Source organism: Phalangium opilio, unplaced genomic scaffold, assembly GCF_054372755.1.
Source record: "Phalangium opilio isolate 3A_F unplaced genomic scaffold, DU_Popi_V2 ptg000003l_1, whole genome shotgun sequence".
Classification (NCBI taxonomy): Eukaryota; Metazoa; Arthropoda; class Arachnida; order Opiliones; family Phalangiidae; genus Phalangium; species Phalangium opilio.
In genome coordinates, this window is record NW_028324145.1 from 4,706,829 (window position 1) to 4,726,192 (window position 19,364).

Here is a 19,364-nt window from a genome sequence, read left to right on the forward strand (position 1 = left end):
AACTTATGTCGATACCAGTACACTGTAAAAAAAGAGGGTATTTTGAGGGTGTGAATCTGTACCTAAAAAGGTATTTTTGGTCAAAAAACTCCTTTAGGTGTGTTTTAGCACCTCCTGAGGTGTTAATAAAAACCCTTTAAAAATTTGAAGGTGTATTATCATACCCTTAGTAAATGTTTAACACATGAAGGGTGTTTTTTTAATGGGAAAAGGGTGTATTTTTATACCCCAAACAACAGCGCACGCGCTGTTGCACTCTTTTATTTAGCTCGCGAACGCAGATTCACGAGGCGCGATACATTTTCAAATTCAAAATAGGCTTAACGTTTGGTGTACTTGCGTCTCTGTTTCACTGTTATCAAACCACTTAAGAAGGTAATTATTTTAACTAACTTTTTATAAGATAAACTTTGATTTATATAAATGTTTCATCCATTTTAACAGCTTGGACCGGGAAAAGATCGCAATTATCCATAGTAATCATGGTTTGTTAAATTAGGTTAGAGTTAGGTTCGATTGGTTAGGGTTAGGTTAGGTTTACGTTTGGCTAAGTGTTTTTAAAGGCCGACTTCCACCGAAAAGGGTTCTTACGAACTGAAGACCGTGCATCGATTCTTAACAATAGAGCGACCGTGCCAATTTTCGAGTCCCCACTGGGGCAAAATTTGGAGGGGTTCTTACGAAAAGAAAACCTTGCTATGCGGGTTCTTACGAACTGAAGATAAACAATAGAAAGTCTCTTAAATATTTTATTCCCGATTTTTGCGACCCTCTGAAGGAAAATATCTATTGTTTATCTTCAGTTCGTAAGAACCCCCATATCAAGGTTTTCAGTTCGTAAGAACCCCTCAAAATTTTGTCCAGCGGGGATTCGAAAATCGGCACGGTCGCTCCATTGTTACTCTCGATGCACGGGTTTCAGTTCGTAAGAACCCTTTTCGATGGAAGTCGGCCTTTAAGTTTGGGTTCTTTTTGCTGGGGTTTAGGTTGCCTACTTCTAGCCGCGTGGACATTTGAAGAAACGCTTCCGTAGCCCTGATGCCAATACGGATGTGAACCATTTTGATTCTTGACTTAGTTTTCTTCAAGAGCTTTCAATGTCTCAATAAAAGCCGTGAGCCCATGAACAATAAATCAGACTAATTTATGATTAAAAGATTAAATCAAATAACGAACAACTAATTTTTAATTCTTTTTGCGTGTAGATTTAGGCATGGCTATTCATTAATTCCTTATAAACATAGTGGTGGATATATGAGAGTTTTAATACAACTTCTGAGGATAATATGGCAAATCCACAAATGGCGTGGATAATGGACAGAAAGTGCTTTGACTTGTCACCATTTTGTCACAGAACAGCTATAGAACGGGTGATTAATACAGCCGATGGTGAACGTAACCTTCCTCTGAGAAGTACTCCATTGCAGAAAACGAAGAAACCGAAAAATTGCGAAGTCACGTTCTGATTGTATACTAGTTTTAGATACATTTTTAAATGATTTAAAGTTTTTGGTTTTGAATTTCGCGGTCTAAGTCATTTCACTATTTATAATGAATTTTAACACTCGTTTCTGAACCTCGAATTAAAGACTTAATGTAAAAGTTAATTTATTACATCTTGTGTGATATATATTACGTAGCGATTTAGGCACATTAAAGTGCCAAAGTGCAGTGAACATCATTTTTCTACTATAAGAAAGAGAACCATGTATGATAATAATTAAACCTTTCACAGCAAATTTTATATCTGTTAGTACCCGTAAATGGCCGAAATGCCATTTCTTGCACCCAGGGAAAATTTTTCAGGTACAGGCCAATGCATTTTAATTTCCATCCCATAATGGTGGAAAAGTATTACATATAAATACCATAAATGGTTTCAATTCGCACCTCAACAATTGAAAGGGTATTTTTTCGAACCACCCTACCGAATTTATCAGGTACAGGTAAATACCATATTTGGTTTCGATTCGCACCCTTAAAAGATGAAAGGGTATTTTTTCACACCCTAAGCAGAATTTCTGAGGTCCAGTTAAATTCCTTTAAGGGTTTTATTAAACACCTTAGGGTAATGAAAAACACCCCATTCAAGGGGGTATTTATAAATACCCTAAATATGGGGTGCGAATTTGTACCTAAAAGGGTGCGTCTCCTGTGGGGGAAGAAAACACCTTTAAAGGTGCGTTTCCGACCCCTTTTTTTTTACAGTGTACTTTCGCCTGTGACCTCTTTACGCATATGTTTTCTTTTTCTTTCTACCCTTGCGCCTACAATATTTTAACACTGTTAGTAATGTAAGTTGGTTTTAGTGAATTGTGCATTGTTTTCCAATATGGTTTGCATAGCCTTCTATGGCCTATAATGTAGCGTCAAGGTTATGATGACTAAAAGTACTTTTGAACCGTTTATTTTTACCTCTAATCCAGAGGTCAACTGGTCAGTGTTATTTAAAGATTAATTTAGTAGGGATTTGGAAAGTAGGATGAAATACACGTCATTTCAGATTCCTGAATTCCTTCTTACTTTGATTGTGAATTCCTGTCACACGTATAGCTATTAGTTAATTTTTCTTATTTAATGTCCATAAGTTTGACGTAACTGGTTACTCAGTAAGAGCTGGTCTTTTAGTGACGTTGGTGAAACGTCATATATTTTCGTAAAGCGACTCCTGGTGAAGCGCCATCAAAGGCTAACTGAAACTGCATAAACAAAGTTTCACCAGTTACTTAGAGGTAGTCGTACAGTGACGTATACTTGTAACATCGTAGATTCTCGTGAAGCGCTGTCAAAGGCTTAGCACCTTATTATTATGGACGTGGACTGCAAAACCGCGTGCAATCTATTCTCGCATCGTTCTCAAATTATAGAGTGGTACTGAGGGCGGAGGAGTTACGGGAATGTGACGTCAATATTGGTAGTCTAAATTGTATGACCTGAGCTGACGACTTCCAATATGGTTGCCAAAACCGGGATAAGAGATAGGAGGGTGTGACGTCACGAGAAAGTTCGTAGTTGCGGACTATATAGCTCTCTGTAGTTATTACAAAGTGTGTAGGCAGTGTCACACTTAGAGATTTTATCTTATAAACTTATGATGATATAGATCGAGAGCTCGGTATTCCGTGGATGGAAATTGGGTGGAGTGGGTGGCAGGCGAAAGGAATAATTTTAATTGCGGCTTTTCACGGATGGATGATTCTAACTGGCACGACTTAAAAGCAATCTCCCAAATAGAGTAATTATTATAATTGAAATTAATAGATTGTAATTCCCTCAAGGTAAAGGGTCCTCTTCGCCTAAGCCCTTTTTATATTAGTCCCACGAAATTAACTGCATTTTTAAAACGTGTGCCTTCATGTTACATCACCTGTTAGGTAACCGTGCTAGTGGTGCAGGATTTAGTCATTAATACATGGTAGGAATTTTAAAAATGAGCATTGCTATAGGGTTCAGCGCGTCTTCAGGTTCGTTTTATGCGTTATGTCAGAGCTGTAGGTAGTGTGCACTAAAGGGGCTAGATAAATTCCCTCCCGTGTCTCTTAAAATAAACTGTGCCATAATTTGAGAGAGGGTCTCAGGTTTGTAACTGAATTATATCTGAAATTCTGAATCGAGAAGAACTACATGCTTTTCCGTCAAAGGGTTAACTTTTTATTTTTCTTTCCAAATTTCAATTACACAAAATGAATTCCATTGAAACAGAAGGGGATAATAGAAGAAGGATGACACTCTGTATCCTCTTAATACTTTAGTTATATAACATGATTCCTCCCAGGCTCATGCACCTTTTTGTTTGCTCTCATGCTCATCAAACTTCAGATGGGCATCGTATCCGTGCTAGGGTGAATTACTGAATTCTATTACTGTTTGGTACTAAATCCTCAGCAATCAACCCACAAACCTTGATTGTCTTGACGCGGGACAAAAGTCCACAAGGCCATACGCCTTGGCAAATAGTTTAGCGCTAATGAGAGAACTATTTATCGCGTATGTGATTTGGTTTTGTTTGTAACCTTGCTCCAAATGTGAAATGATGTTGAGAAGAATCATGTCACAATTACCCCCGCTTTGTGGCGCACTTCTCTCGAAGAGAAATATTATATACTTCTGATTGAATGTACATTAAACCTTCGCCCATTGTGCTAAATCAACCCAGGCTAGAAATTACCTGTTTTCACGTAGGAAACATCAGTAAAGTGTTGAAAGAATGCGAAAAAATCCTTTATCGATAAATAATCAAGAAATAGCGAAGAGTGTGTAGAAGAATTCCTACTTTTTGGAGCGGCTTCTTAATTACCTCGCAAGCTCGGTCATAAGGGGTCAGGAAAGTTTTTAATTTGGTCTCGTATCTGGGAAAAAGTTTTTCCCTTAATTAGTCCCAAAACATTCCTCCAGGACTTCGGAGAATTTTTATTACTTCTAGAAACATTTTTTCGTTTGGCAAGCTTTTATTCCGCGCTGTTTTCTTTTCGGTTGTAAGTTTACTTTGGGAGGTCCAGAAGGAATTTCTTTCGGGAATGGGCATTAATATTTATTACTGTCCCCTTTTTTTTTAACATTTCGGTCATTTTTAAAGGACCAATCTCATCAAAATCTTAGTAGATTGATATTATAGTTTTGTTCGAAACTGGCGCGATGGCTTGGATGGATTTTAGTGGGTTAACACTTAAAGGGAGAGTTGCACCAAGGAGAAAAGAGGTTGGGTGATGGGCGATCTGCGGCAATAAATGTCTACCAGTGTACCTAGCGTACGCGCCTGCCCTTCGGAACAGGCGGTTGTTAAGTGCTGCCACTTAGTGCCGTTTTATGAGAACTAGCTTCTTTTTTTTAAGACACAGCCGGGCTTCCTTGACGTTATCGTACCATACGACCCTACCAAAACGCTGAGCATGCTGGGAAGATGGGGGTAAACACTGCAACGTTATGGGTTTGGAGGTTTCTGCTCCATCGTACCTTTCTCCTTCTAGATTTCACTAACACTTAATTTGTTTTTGGTTTTATTAGACATTTTAATCATTAACTAACCTTGAACGGAATTTGAGCTTTTTGAAGTTTCAGCGTCTTACCGGAAGTTTAGTGAATAGGGAGCTAGGGGCAGCGGTAAAACCGGATATTGGAAATAACCAATGGGGATACGTTACGTAGTATCTTGATTTAAACTTGCAAACGGTGGCACATACTTCAAACTGTCATTTTCGACTGAAAATCGACCATGGAATCCACAATACTTTGGTCTTTTACCACCCTCATTGGAGCTTCCTGTAATTGGATCGAATCGGTGTCTATTTACAACTCTCTTGAAGATGTAGAGCCAGAGCTTGAGCCTTTTGAAGATTTTAGGTTGCTATACTAGCCCTTTAAGAACCCCCCCCCCCCCGGGGTCGCTCCCCTCAAGACTTTCAAAGGATAAAAATTGTTCTGGGTCCGATATTAATTTAACGACGGTTCGTTAAATTTTATATCGTATTAAAAAAGTATTCGAAAGTCGTAAATTGTCTTTCTTTAAGAAATTCGCGGACATTCCGTTTAGTTTTTATAGATCAACGTTCAAGAAAACGTAAAGGAAAGAAGGGATCATATGGTATAGTGTTGTAGAAGTCGTTAAATTTTGGATGAAAAATGAGTTTTCTCCTTCGCGCTATTAAATTTTCGAATCGCGAATGATATGGAAGAATGTCGTGATATATTTGGTGATATTTTTTATAGGAAAGTATTAAATCTATACTGTGTAGGTGTAGAGCGATTTGTCCGTTTGAAAAGATCTTAGATTTCACCATAAATAAATCAAATATAGGGTATATTTCAAAGGAGTGTTTACCGAGGGGCCAACAACCCAATGTAATCGATGTGACACGCTGTACCTTTGACCGCACTAAAGGGATTACGCGTAATCATTAAAACATCTGTCCTTGGCATTTTTAAAATGATTACTAGCATAAGTTGATAAGATATGTTCCATAAGTTTGTCAGTGGTTACTGAGAGCTTGTCATGAAAAGCGTAGGTGATGCCTGGTGAGGGGCTGTGAATGGTTTGGTACAAACTAAATAGTCCTTTCCCCTTACATTCAATCAGATATTAGTTATGGAGTCTATAGCCTTTAAAAAGATTTCAAGTAGGATCGAGTAATCTATGCATTCCTGGTTCAAGAAATTCAGGTTCAGATGAGTTCTTGTCAAGGTTGGGACGGAGCCATTAAGCCTGTTAAGAATGACTTCCCATTCTAGACTCGTAACTTTTTAGCTTTATGGTTAAGTTGGTTAACCCCAAATTTAGGATCGGTTTATTGAATTTGAAAGTTATAAATAGCAACATCATGCAGATATTTATTTCATTTGAGTGAACTTTAAAACCGTTTTGTGTCGACATAGACAGGGTATTTCTTCGATTTCCACTCCCTTGAAACATCAGGGTAACGCCGGGTTGCTTAGCTATAGCTTCTCATAAATTTAGGCAACTATAACGGCAAAGATCACCGGTTTTAAGGGGTAGGTTGGTGGGTGAACATTCCATGTACCATCAAAATATCTGTCTTTTCCTTCTTGAGTTCTTTCTGTCCTGTAAAACGCTCCATTTCACCCAAGAGTTAGTTCCCAGCAGTTTATTTCAACGAGATTAGTAAGTGGTAATGCTAAAGAAAATGCGTATACATAGTTTTTTGGCTACTTACCATTTACACAAGGAGACCAGTTAGTCTACTTGGAGGACTAATTAGTCTGCACTTTTGTCTTCCAAGAAGACTGGTCTCCTTGTGTGAATGGTACGAATCCTCCTAGCCTGAAAGCTATGTATATAGTTTAGTGATTAGAATTTTTTTGAATCCGTGGAATCTTAAATTTTATATATCGTTGATTTTAATCCACCTAGATAGGTTGAGAAAGTAGCTGGCTACACAATGATTCCTAGTAGCTGTTTGTATTCCTTATTGATATAATAGTTTTAAAACCCTGCAGAAGTCGAATAATTTCTATAAAATCCTACAAGTGTCTTATAAATATTATAATTTCGCGGATCATCATAAAGTTCTATACAGGGTGTTTCTGATATGTCTGACGTAAATTAAGGGGGATTTTCTTTTTTTTTTTTTTTGAGATTTTGAGTCGATAATATTCTATTCCCATTTTGCCACAAGGGCCACTGTTTTCAAGTTATGACTTGAGTGTTTTAGGGATGACCCCCTAATTAAATTAGAAATCATTTTCTTTCATTTTTCATAATTAAACAATTATTAAATTGCCGCAAACATTTCCCGAGATGCAACAAACTTTGCAATCATCTTCGGGGCAAAGTTTCCAAATTTGATGTAACGCAAGCTTCAGCTTCGCATTGAGTATCGTTGAAGGTATCATTTTTGGGGCCAAATTCTTCGAAGAAAGTTGGATCGGCAATCAACTTCAAGCTGCACAAGTGTAGAACTTTCTTTACAATTGTCTGACGTTTTGGCGCCGGTCCAGCAGTTTTTGACCTCAAATTCGGGCACTGGTACTTAACAGCGGGTTTAGAATCGATGGTACAACCTATGGTACCATTTCGTAAGGTTTCCAGCGTCTGTTCCAAGCCTTGGTAATAATACATGCTGGTTTTGAATGATAACCAGTTTTCTCCATTGTCACTCGAGCGTTCGTCTATGAAATAGACCTCGTACTTATCGGTGAATTGAACCATTCCATGAAAGTAATTGTTCTTCAGGAAACCGGTTAAACTAACGCCTTCGTAATTGGTAGAATGTCCTTCATACTTCCGAGGTATTTCATATCCCGGTATGACGAATGTATCGTTTGATGAATAAACTTGTAGGAAAATAGGGTCAGTTCCACGTCTTTCAGAGACGATTTCATGCAATTCAATGTTTATAACATGCTGAGATATAATTATTTCGAGTGAGTTGTCCATAACTTTACTTAAAGTGACGTTGCAGAACGTTTTCACTGTCCCCTCCTTAGATTTTACTTGCTGGTAAAGTGAAAGCGTTATTAGTAAAACGAGAACTAAGTTGAGATTCATCTCGATAAGGGACAGTTAGTCCGTTCAAGAACGCAATTAGTTTGAATTTAGTATTTTTAGAGCACGTGATTTGGTGGTCGCTATGGTTACAAGCCTTTTTTTCAATTGGGTCATGGCTCGCGCGTGCACTTTTACTCGCGTGATATCTCGTTCAATTTGAAATTTCAAAATGTGTTTCTAAACTTAGGCTTAACGTGATGAAATGAAAATGTTTAGAAAAGGTATTTTTCTCATCGCGGTGCTCTTGTTTTGTAACGTTGTTCAAGGTACGTTTTTATTTATTTATTTTGGGCTTTATTCAGTAACAAAATAAGACTGTTAAAATTAACATAAAGGTGGGCGTAAATTTTTTTTTTACACCTTAAACGTTGACGAAGATGAAGTCAAAGTGGAAGGAAAACCTACTTTGAACTTGGTGACGAATATCGAGGGTGACAAAAATATTACTTTGAGTTCAAACGACAAAGTCCAAGTTGAAAGAAAAACTATTTTGGACTTGGTGACGAATGTCGAGGATGACGAAAATGATACTTTGATTTCAAACGACAAAGATAAAGTCAAAGTTGAAAGAAAAACTCTTTTGGACTTGGTGACAAACAACGAGGATGACGAAAATAATAATTTGACTTAAAAACGACGTTTCTACGAGGATGAAGTTCGTCTAGATGACGATGAAATACAACCTCCGTCACTTGCAAAGAAAATCCAAGAGATTCGGGTGAAAATCATCGATGATGATGAACAGGATTATAAAAGGAAACCTCGGATTTATTTCGACTATAATGACAAACTAGACACGGATGACGACGAAATTCCAAAACTAATGAAAGTTAAGAAGATTAAGATTTATAAAACTGATGATGAGAATATTTTGAACAAACTGCCAAAGAAAAATTATGAAGGACCTTTTATTGTTGAAGATGACGAAAATGACAATTCCGTGTTTAATAAATTTCCTGGTAAGGCTAGAAGTCCCCTATTGACTCTAACCTAACCTAATATGAACCCAAGAATAATTTTGCCTGAACCCTAGCCTAACTTAACCTGCCTGAACCCTGGCCTAACTTAACCTGCCTGAACCCTGGCCTAACTTAACCTGCCTGAACCCTAGCCTAACTTAACCTGCCTGAACCCTAGCCTAACTTAACCTGCCTGAACCCTAGCCTAACTTAACCTGCCTGAACCCTAGCCTAACTTAACCTGCCTGAACCCTAGCCTAACTTAACCTGCCTGAACCCTAGCCTAACTTAACCTGCCTGAACCCTAGCCTAACTTAACCTGCCTGAACCCTAGCCTAACTTAACCTGAACCCAAGCCTAACCGAAACTAAACATCGCAATTCACAGATATGTCCAATGAAACGCGTACAACAGAAGCTCCTAAGCCTAAATCTAGTACCGCTGAACCTACTCCGGACGTAAACCTAAATATGGTTGACGTCAAAAGAAATTTACCGCAAGTACGATAAAATTACTACAATAATCATGGGGGGAAAAAATGATAAAAAATTTAGGTCATTGTAAGTAACGTGCAGGAATCTTGCAATCGCAATTTAACGAATTTGCTGAAGTCAGTGTGCGAATGGGGTCATCAAATAAAGGTAGACGATCTCGTTAAGTACGACAAGGAAAGCTTTTGCTGGTAAATTCCTTGAAATTTCCATGAATTTTGAATTTCCTTAATTATAAATATGTGGAGTTTTTTACTTTTTGTTTATTTAAGCGCTGCGAAAGATTACCTAAAATGAATCTTTAGCGCTTTTGAAAATGGCAAATGCTTCGCGAACTACGACGAAAATGTGTTGATTTTCATTTTGACTCACGGTATGGCCCAATTAGATTGTTATCGGTACCAGAAAGTATGCCATAATACGCCCATCCAGCCAAACCATCCAAATATTGCGAGTTCAGTTTGTAATTATATTTGGTTTTTGTTAATGGTAATTCCATTTATAATCATCCAAATTTTCTTCCTAAATTTCTTTTATAAAAGATTACGTAACCTGATATTCGGCCAATTATGAAATAAAATTTCTTGTTTTGCACGTGGCTTATTGGTCTCGCGCTCCTTTTTTTCAAATATTGTTGCGCGTTCCCGCCACTTTTGAAGTATGGATTAACTAACGCTAGCGTTAGTTAATCCATGATCGAAATATCTGTCTTTTCCTTCTTGAGTAGCGTCAGCGTCTGTCCTCTAAAACGCTCCATTTCACCCAAGACTCCAAGAGTTAGTTCCCAGCAGTTTATTTCACGAGATCAGTGAGTGATAATGCCAAAGAAAATGCGTATACATAGTTTTCAGGCTAGGATGATACATACCATTTACACGAGGATACCAGTTAGTCTACTTGGAGGACAAATTAGTCTGCACTTTTGTCCTCTAAGTAGGCTAGTCTCCTTGAGTGAATATGCGAATCCTCATAGCCTGAAAGCTATGTATATAGTTTAGTGATTAGAATTTTTTGAATCCGTGGAATCTTAAATTTTATATATCGTTGAACTTAATCCACCTATTGAGAAAGTAGCTGGCTACACAATTATTCCTAGTAGCTGTTTGTATTCCTTATTGATATAATAGTTTTAAAACCCTGCGGAGATCGAATAATATCTATTAAATCCTACAAGTGTCGTATAAATATTATAATTTTCGCGGATCATCATAAAGTTTTATACAGGGTGTTTCTGATATGCCTGGCATAAATTAAGGGGGATGTTCTTTTTTGCGATTTTGAGTCGATAATATTCTATCTCCATTTTGCCATAAGGGCCACTGTTTTCAAGTTATGACTTGAGTGTTTTAGGGATGACCACACAATTAACTCAGCATTGTCTTTCAGTTTCTTAATCAAATATAAGGAGTCATGTTCGTAAAATACTCCCATCTTAACTTGAAAACGGTGACCCTGGCGGAAAAATGGAGATTGAAATTACATTTTCGACTCAAAATTGATTTCCCAAAAAACATCCCCCTTAATTTATGGCAGACTTATCAGAAACACCCTGTTTATTTCCCCCACAAAGCCAGTAAACTTAGTCTTCAGTCAGGGGGCAAAGGCATCTCTGAGCATACTGGAAACGACTCGAGCAGGGGTAATTTCTTTATATCCTTGGTGAATCACACTGGGATGTTTTTTCATCAACTTTATGGTGTTTTTTGTTACCGATTTCTTATTTATTAGGAGGTACTTGTGGTGGAAAATTTTATTTTCCCGGAAGTATTTGTTTAAATTGCTAGCTGGATGAAGCAAGCGTCCGTATACTTCATTATGCTTACCTCTAGAGTAAACATAAATAATTTAGTGATGGAATTAAATCGATGAACCGATACCATATCGGTATCGCCACCGATACTCGGGGTTTCCCGATAGTATCGGATCGGTTGGTTTAATATGATACTAAACCGATACTCGTTTAAAATGCTTTATATGGCGCAACATGACATTTTTAGGTCTTTCAGTGATGTATTGATGGTGATAATACATTTCCATGAATGTCAATAAACCGTGATATTATTTTGGAAGTACCCCTAAACATTGTACTTGGTAGTATAATTCATGAAATTACTCTATAATTATTTCCTAGTATTTTTAATACATATGTAAATGGCCAGAGTACTACTAAAAATATCGGTATCGGTTGAAGTATCGGGTTCTCGATCATAGTGAGTAGATATCGGTATAAGTTCATGTTTGCACCGGTATCGATCGGTATCGGGTTAAGCCTGGTATCGGCCATCTCTAGATATGGGTGTCGGTGACCGAATTAGAGAATAATTTACCGATTTATCGGTTGATCATAAGTTCGATTCTATTTTGACGATTTATCGTTTCGAGGTTTATTTACCGGTTGACGGTTGGTTGAAATCGGTTTTTGTTATTAAAATTTAAGGGGTTCATACGTAAAAAACTCCAGTCATAACTTGAAGAAACCGTGTCCCTTAGGGCAAAATGCATAGGTCATTTTCTACTGTTAAAGGCCGACTTCCAGCGAAAAGGGTTCTAGCGAACTGAAAACCGAGCATCGAGACTTAAGGCTCTTTCAGACGATCCAACTTTTTGACTCAGCTTGATGGGTCAACTCGAGTTGAATCAACTAGTTGGATCGTGTGAATAGACGCTGGATGCGTTGAGTCATCAAAAAGGTTGGCTAGGAAAAATTGGATCAGTGATTCAATTTTTGCTGACTCAACTTTTAAGTTAATTTCTCCAGCCAATCAAAATGAATTACAAAAGAAAGCCTTTTTCGCGGGTTATTTCCTAAGTGCCAAGGTAGGTGGCGCATAAAAAGTTCCATTTGGCGGTAAAAGTTTAGTTGTGTGAATAGGAAGGATTTATTTCACTTTTCCCTTCAAAAGTTGGATCGTCTGAAAGAGCCTTAACAATGAAGCGACTGTGCCGATTTTCGAAGCCCCGCTGGGTCAAAAGTTGGAAGGGTTCTCGCGTGCAATGTGGTTCGTTCCCACTGGTCCTACCAGCCCTTTTTGGGACAACCTGTATAGCTTTATTCACGCAACGGACGGCGGTGAAACCTTATCTCTTTGAAATAAATGTAGTTTAAAATATAATCATTTTAAGTAATTCACTTCGTTAAACGAAAAGCCCTTTCTCTAAAAATAACCCACCTTAATGTACTTAAATTATTCTACGGGATTAAATATGTGTTATAAAATGGTCACCTTAAGCTGAAGTCTGTAGAAGCCGGTTTTATGTAATAATAAAAATGCGCGCGACCTTCAAAACGGGATAATCGAATTGTTTTAAAGTATACTTTTCTTCTAAATACCGGTTTAAAGATTTGAAAGAATTATCTTTCGCTGGATTTAGAGCTAATAATAGTAAACGGGGGAAAAAGCTAAACTACGTAGGTTTTTAACGGTGTCTATGTATTAGTTCCATTTGAATGGATAAACGGAAAATTTTGAAATGGAATGCGCTTGGCGAGAATACGGGGGCCAAGGTTATTTAATTTGTTACAAAGAAAATGATTAAACGATGTTTGGGCGGGAATTTGAGAACTTAACCCCGACTTTCCCTTCCCTCCTCGTGGAGGTTTTTGGCGCGAAGTGTTTTATATATACAGAGGGCTCCAATTTTCCTTTTAAAGTTTGAAATATCAAACGCGGATTCTTCATTTTTCCGTTTGATTTGAAGTAGCGCATTAACGAAGTTGAATTTAACGAAGCTAAAATATTCCCTATTAATTGATTAAATTTCTTTTTATTCTTTGCGACGGGGAAGTGATAACAAAGGAATTCAGTGACAGGGTGGCCAATCTTCTTATATTTCTTTACCATAATTTCTATAGATTCTCCCATAATTTCATGCAGGGTTCATACGAACAGGGAAAACCTGGAAATATCAGGGAAATTGGTGTAGAGGACAAAAATCAGGGAAATATCAGGGAAAATGAAAATTTCTTCGAAAAATCCGGGAAAATTAATTTTATTTCCAAAAAATCAGGGAAATTAAATAAAGTGAAACAAATACACTTCCGTGGGACCCATAATCTAATTTGGTGCACGAAAAAAATCGATGTTAGTTGTCTCAGTGGAGAGAAATATATTTCTTCGGTGACTGGAATTCTGTATGTTGGTCCTGTCTAGATATGGTGATGTAGGTATGGTCTGGTAACCCTATTTGAAATTAAACCACTCCTCCAATGTAAAAAATGCACCTGGAAATTTATCAGAAGTACTCTGGAAAACCTGGAAATATCAGGGAAATTGACTTTCGAAATTTCGTATGAACCCTGTCATGATAATTTCTATATTTTCTCCCATAATTTCATGATAATTTCTATATTTTCTCCCATAATTTCATGATAATTTCTATATTTTCTCCTATAATTTCATGATAATTTCTATATTTTCTCCCATAATTTCATGATAATTTCTATATTTTCTCCCATAATTTCATGATAATTTCTATATTTTCTCCCATAATTTCATGATAATTTCTATATTTTCTCCCATAATTTCATGATAATTTCTATATTTTCTCCCATAATTTCATGATAATTTCTATATTTTCTCCCATAATTTCATTATAATTTCTATATTTTCTCCCATAATTTCATGATAATTTCTATATTTTCTCCCATAATTTCATGATAATTTCTATATTTTCTCCCATAATTTCATGATAATTTCTATATTTTCTCCCATAATTTCATGATAATTTCTATATTTTCTCCCATAATTTCATGATAATTTCTATATTTTCTCCCATAATTTCATGATAATTTCTATATTTTCTCCCATAATTTCATGATAATTTCTATATTTTCTCCCATAATTTCATGATAATTTCTATATTTTCTCCCATAATTTCATGATAATTTCTATATTTTCTCCCATAATTTCATGATAATTTCTATATTTTCTCCCATAATTTCATGATAATTTCTATATTTTCTCCCATAATTTCATTATAATTTCTATATTTTCTCCCATAATTTCATGATAATTTCTATATTTTCTCCCATAATTTCATGATAATTTCTATATTTTCTCCCATAATTTCATTATAATTTCTATATTTTCTCCCATAATTTCATAATAATTTCTATATTTGCTCCCATAATTTCATGATAATTTCTATATTTGCTCCCATAATTTCATGATAATTTCTATATTTGCTCCCATAATTTCATGATAATTTCTATATTTGCTCCCATAATTTCATGATAATTTCTATATTTGCTCCCATAATTTCATGATAATTTCTATACTTTCTCCCATAATTTCATGATAATTTCTATACTTTCTCCCATAATTTCATGATAATTTCTATACTTTCTCCCATAATTTCATGATAATTTCTATACTTTCTCCCATAATTTCATGATAATTTCTATACTTTCTCCCATAATTTCATGATAATTTCTATACTTTCTCCCATATTTAATTATAACTCCTTTATATACACCCATAATTTCGTGATAATTCCTGTATATTCTCCCATATTATAATTTCGTGGTAATTCCTGTATATTCTCCTATAATTGGAACTATATATATGGTTTTATAGACAGCTATACTCAAAATTGAAAACAAAAAACACGATATTATCGTAAATTTAATCATCCCCAATGAAAGCGATGAACCCATTCCTTAAAAAAACCAAAAAAAAATGGTTAATTTTCTAAACTTATGTGATAATTTATCACTGAAACGCTAGGAAGGAGGAGCTGGCGGTTTAACAAAATTTTTAGCCCTTCCTCTTACCTTCAATATCAATGGCCTCTTAACGCCTCTTAATGATTCCAAGCAGAAGAAGCCGATGTATTCCTTATAACATTCTATAGTCTTTTCTTTATACTATGGCTCTAAGTCGTGTAAACATTGTCAAACTCCAAATGGCATTAGTAAAATGGGTGAGCACATTCCAAAAGAGCAACGTCGTAAACCTCTCTTTAACATTACCATAACATTGATCCTCTAAGGAACGTCAAACCTCACTCTTATAGAAGAGAAAAGCGCGAAAGACATTTGATTTTATTATAGTTCCATTATCCTAACAGAAAAACAGGGTGTTTTGTCTAGGGCCGATCGTCTTTTCTTAAGAGGAGCAAATCTAATTCGATTTCTGATCTCTCCTGCCCTTACGCAATCTTGTAGCCTCAACTGTTAAAAGAAATAAAAACAACCCCATAGTAAATCCAAGTCCTAAAGAAGAGTGTTCTTGGGTGCAAGGATGAATTGGCGCGGCTACAGTGGTGCAGGGTGATTTGGATTTAAACATCACTTTTCCAATTCCCTGGGTAGATTTTGTTATAAAAAAGTAAGTAGTTTTAGAGTTTAGAGGGGGGTGAAGTCTTCACTCTTTCGACATCCATTTCATCTCGTGTCTTCCTTAAAATTGTAAGTCTGCTAAACATGTTGGTTCATGTTACATGCCTGATACTTGCAGAAGTACGTTGTGCAATAGTTTATGGTGGCGCAATTGTGAGTGTCCCCAACACTTGCTAAATTGCGAGTACACATCTTTTGGATGATTATAAATAAATGACACATCTTTTGGATGATTATAAATAAATGACACATCTTTTGGATGATTATAAATAAATGACACATCTTTTGGATGATTATAAATAAATGACACATCTTTTGGATGATTATAAATAAATGACACATCTTTTGGATGATTATAAATAAATGACACATCTTTTGGATGATTATAAATAAATGACACATCTTTTGGATGATTATAAATAAATGACACATCTTTTGGATGATTATAAATAAATGACACATCTTTTGGATGATTATAAATAAATGACACATCTTAATTTGGATGTGAATTTTATTTTGGGATTTCAAAGAACTATATTGCGAACAAAATCTATATTTGGCTTTGCCACATACGATTTATCAGGAATGTACTATGTTTGGTCTATGAACCCAATTTACGATTTGATATGAAAATTTCACTGCGCTGCGTTTGGGAACACCATTCAGAATGGTAAACATCTTACGTGTTTACTTCAACCTGAGAACTTCCGATCTTACCATTCTTTGTAAGGAAAGAAGTAGTCCATGTCTTAATACTGTTGAATATTCTACCTGGAATGTGCATGGTTCCCTCCTCGGTCTAGCTTCACTCAATCGGCTCCCGGCATCCGATAAGTCTTATTTTCCTTTACTCGCTAGCCCTACTCGTATACTGTATATAGTAGGCCCAGACTGCAAAATCTTTTGTACACACGCTGCGTTCGTCTAGCTACATTATTGGAAGAAGGCATTCCCTCACCCTGGGTGCCTTCTTTGCTTGGGAATCACTTTTCTCAGCAACAAGGAATTGGAGGGGGAATGTCAGTCTATCAATGATGTCCTGGGAGCCATGCCAGGGAAATAAGAGAAAGTTGGCCAAAAAGATGTTGCAAGGGTGGCTCGGATCAAAAAGAGTAATAAGATCCTTGGAAGTTTGAGATACACGGTTAGGTTAACGAGTAATTGAAGGGCACATTGGTAACTATAGACCATTTCGATGGAACTAAGAGGGTGGGACACGGGGGTAAAACTTTGCCTTCCACCTCCTTTTTTGGCGCCTGCGCTGTAGTCTTTGTGTCATGAGAGTGCGCATAGACGGCAATGTATCAACCCCCTTCAATGTCCCGATGTTGAGAGTTGCCTACCCCCTTTTTTATGTCGGAAAGGAAAAGTCTATTCAGGATAGGTGTAGCCGTATGAACGCCTATTTGTTTTTATCTGAGCCACGCTGCAGACTATGTTGCAGTTGAAGATTCCATTGTATAGTTCTTCTTGCAATTGTGTTATAAACTAATTCATCTTATAGTATATACCGTGCCGGTGTCTTAGAGCCACGGTGAATGTACTCCACTAAACATTGGTAATGTTAACATTCATTCCAGGCCCAGTTGCTATTTCGGTATAGTGTGCCTGTTATTACTTAATTTGCCGTTTGCATTGGTTACTGAAACTGCAAATTCAGCTTAGAAGTGGCGAAACTAGACAATAATGCGACAAAGAATAGGACGAAGGCGTTGAAATTATAATATGTTGCCAGGAAATAATATTCTCGAGCCCCTATAAGCCAGGACCAATTAGGGCGTTGTTAATTATCTCCCATTTTTTTCAACTATCTCTGAGTTGGCCGCTTTGTGCTAGGAAATTGTCCGAAATCCTTGTACGCTCTTGAACCAGCCACGCCTACCATAAGTGTTCCTGGAAATGTTTACTAGTTCCGTCCAGTGGCACTCACCATTTTTTTTAGATGTTCGCCTTTATCTTTATTGGTTTTACCACGAGGAACGAACAACTATATGGATGGTCCAAACTTCTTCCCCTGGAAGCTAGAAACGTGAGAAGAATATCCTTAGGAAATAGAGAGATGCTCTCTTTAGCGCGAAAAAATCTCTTTTTCCCTGAACTTTCGCCTCTTTTTTTTCGGTTGGGTACTTTCTTCTGCAAGTCCGTGATAGAGACTCAGGGACTTGATAGTGTAATGGGATGGGACAGGAATCGGGGAGAAATTCTAAAGATAACAGATGATAGTCAAGTCCATGTATTGGAACTTTCCAGTATCACCACGTGACTGTTGTATATAGAGCTTTTCGACGTAAAAAAGAGCAGCGGCAACCCTTAGTATCGGGACGTACAAGGGGGTTGATACATTGCCGCGTCTGCGCAATCTCATGGTACAAAAAGACTACGGCGCAGCCCTCAAAAAGCGAGATGGAAGTCCAAGCTTTGCCCTCGTGTCTTTCGCTTTTAGTTACTTCAAAATGGGCCATTGCGTTGCCCGTCAGTACGTCAGGACATTTTTATTAGTTAATGGACCGCCATTTTTAAATATGGTGGCCTATTTAAATCCAAAAGTATGTAGGTTCCCATTGTACTAAATGTTAAAGACATATTTTGAAATGCACGGACGTTATTCCATAAAGGTTTTTACATTTCTGGACGCCATTAGATTCAAGATGGCGACCGATTGTGAAAAAAATCTTTCTAAGGGCGTGCATACTACTTAAGAGTACAACGTCACTGCGAAATTTGAGACGTCTAGGTAAAGCGGTTTGGGCTGGGCGTTGATTACCAGTTAGTCAGGACTTGAACTGTTATAGATACAGATGCAAGTGTAACCGATCCCTGTAGTGATTATTATGACCTTTATGTTCTTCGGGGTTAAAGGTATGGACGGTAATGACGTCATTTGTCGTTCAGTTTGGAAATTTCTCCACTTTCATGCCATCCTTCTTTGTCCATATTCTTTTTGTTGCTTTCTTTAATGGAGCTGACAACGTTCCAGTCCGCACAAAGATCGGATCGGCAAAGTCCTTGTTCGACCTATTTAGTAATTTCAGTTCTATATAAAGCAACGTCATGCTCCCCTCTATGCCTTACCTCGGTGTCATCCCCCTTACCGTGGGCGCATAGTATGAAGTGCCCCCAAAGCAGGGGATACAAAGTCTACTCCCAATCCCAACCTTCAACCGATATTACCCCAAACCTTATACGTAACGGGAGCTACCACGAATTGGACCGCTAATATCACCCAATGGATTCTTCCTTCCCTGCATGTCCCTTCTACCGTCTTAGACTTGTAGGTATATGGTTTAGTTCCCCATCCTTGGGATTCCTTGTCGATTCGTTCAATAGAATCGTTTCGATGGTATATAGGTAGGGTCAGGAAAGGGACGAGTGTGGGTTCCGTCACGTACTTTCACCTTCGTCTGAAAGTGACTTTTCGATTTGGCTGCGCTGCTATCTTTATCGTCCACTTTTTCCAACTAACCGTTAGGGGTCGATTGGGGTCGGAGTTTTACGTGACTATTTCAGGCTATTTGACTCGCTGTTAAATTTCGTCCAACCTATGGCAGCCACTGACTTTTGCAAAGTACTGT

The 19,364-nt window shown here is 37.1% G+C and overlaps 2 protein-coding genes across 2 annotated transcripts in view; both read left to right on the plus strand.

Annotated features, from left to right (window-relative positions):
• LOC149717229 (inactive tyrosine-protein kinase 7-like) overlaps window positions 1-19,364 on the plus strand; it is an 80,618-nt gene that overhangs the window by 21,507 nt on the left and 39,747 nt on the right. The window lies entirely within an intron of this gene.
• On the plus strand, window positions 1,882-9,999 carry LOC149717230 (uncharacterized). The gene is made up of 4 exons (XM_089836920.1): window positions 1,882-8,961; window positions 9,349-9,461; window positions 9,537-9,643; window positions 9,725-9,999. The coding sequence occupies exons 1-4, from the start codon at window positions 8,826-8,828 to the stop codon at window positions 9,747-9,749; spliced, it is 381 nt and encodes a 126-aa protein (XP_089693046.1). The 5' UTR covers window positions 1,882-8,825; the 3' UTR covers window positions 9,750-9,999.

Bases quoted from the DNA above. Each gene is read 5' to 3' on its own strand.
- LOC149717230 (XM_089836920.1), top strand. From the start codon at position 8,826: ATGAAAGTTAAGAAGATTAAGATTTATAAAACTGATGATGAGAATATT. The intron at 8,962-9,348 runs GTAAGGCTAGAA...CGCAATTCACAG, and splicing joins CGTGTTTAATAAATTTCCTG to ATATGTCCAATGAAACGCGT. The intron at 9,644-9,724 runs GTAAATTCCTTG...TGTTTATTTAAG, and splicing joins GACAAGGAAAGCTTTTGCTG to CGCTGCGAAAGATTACCTAA.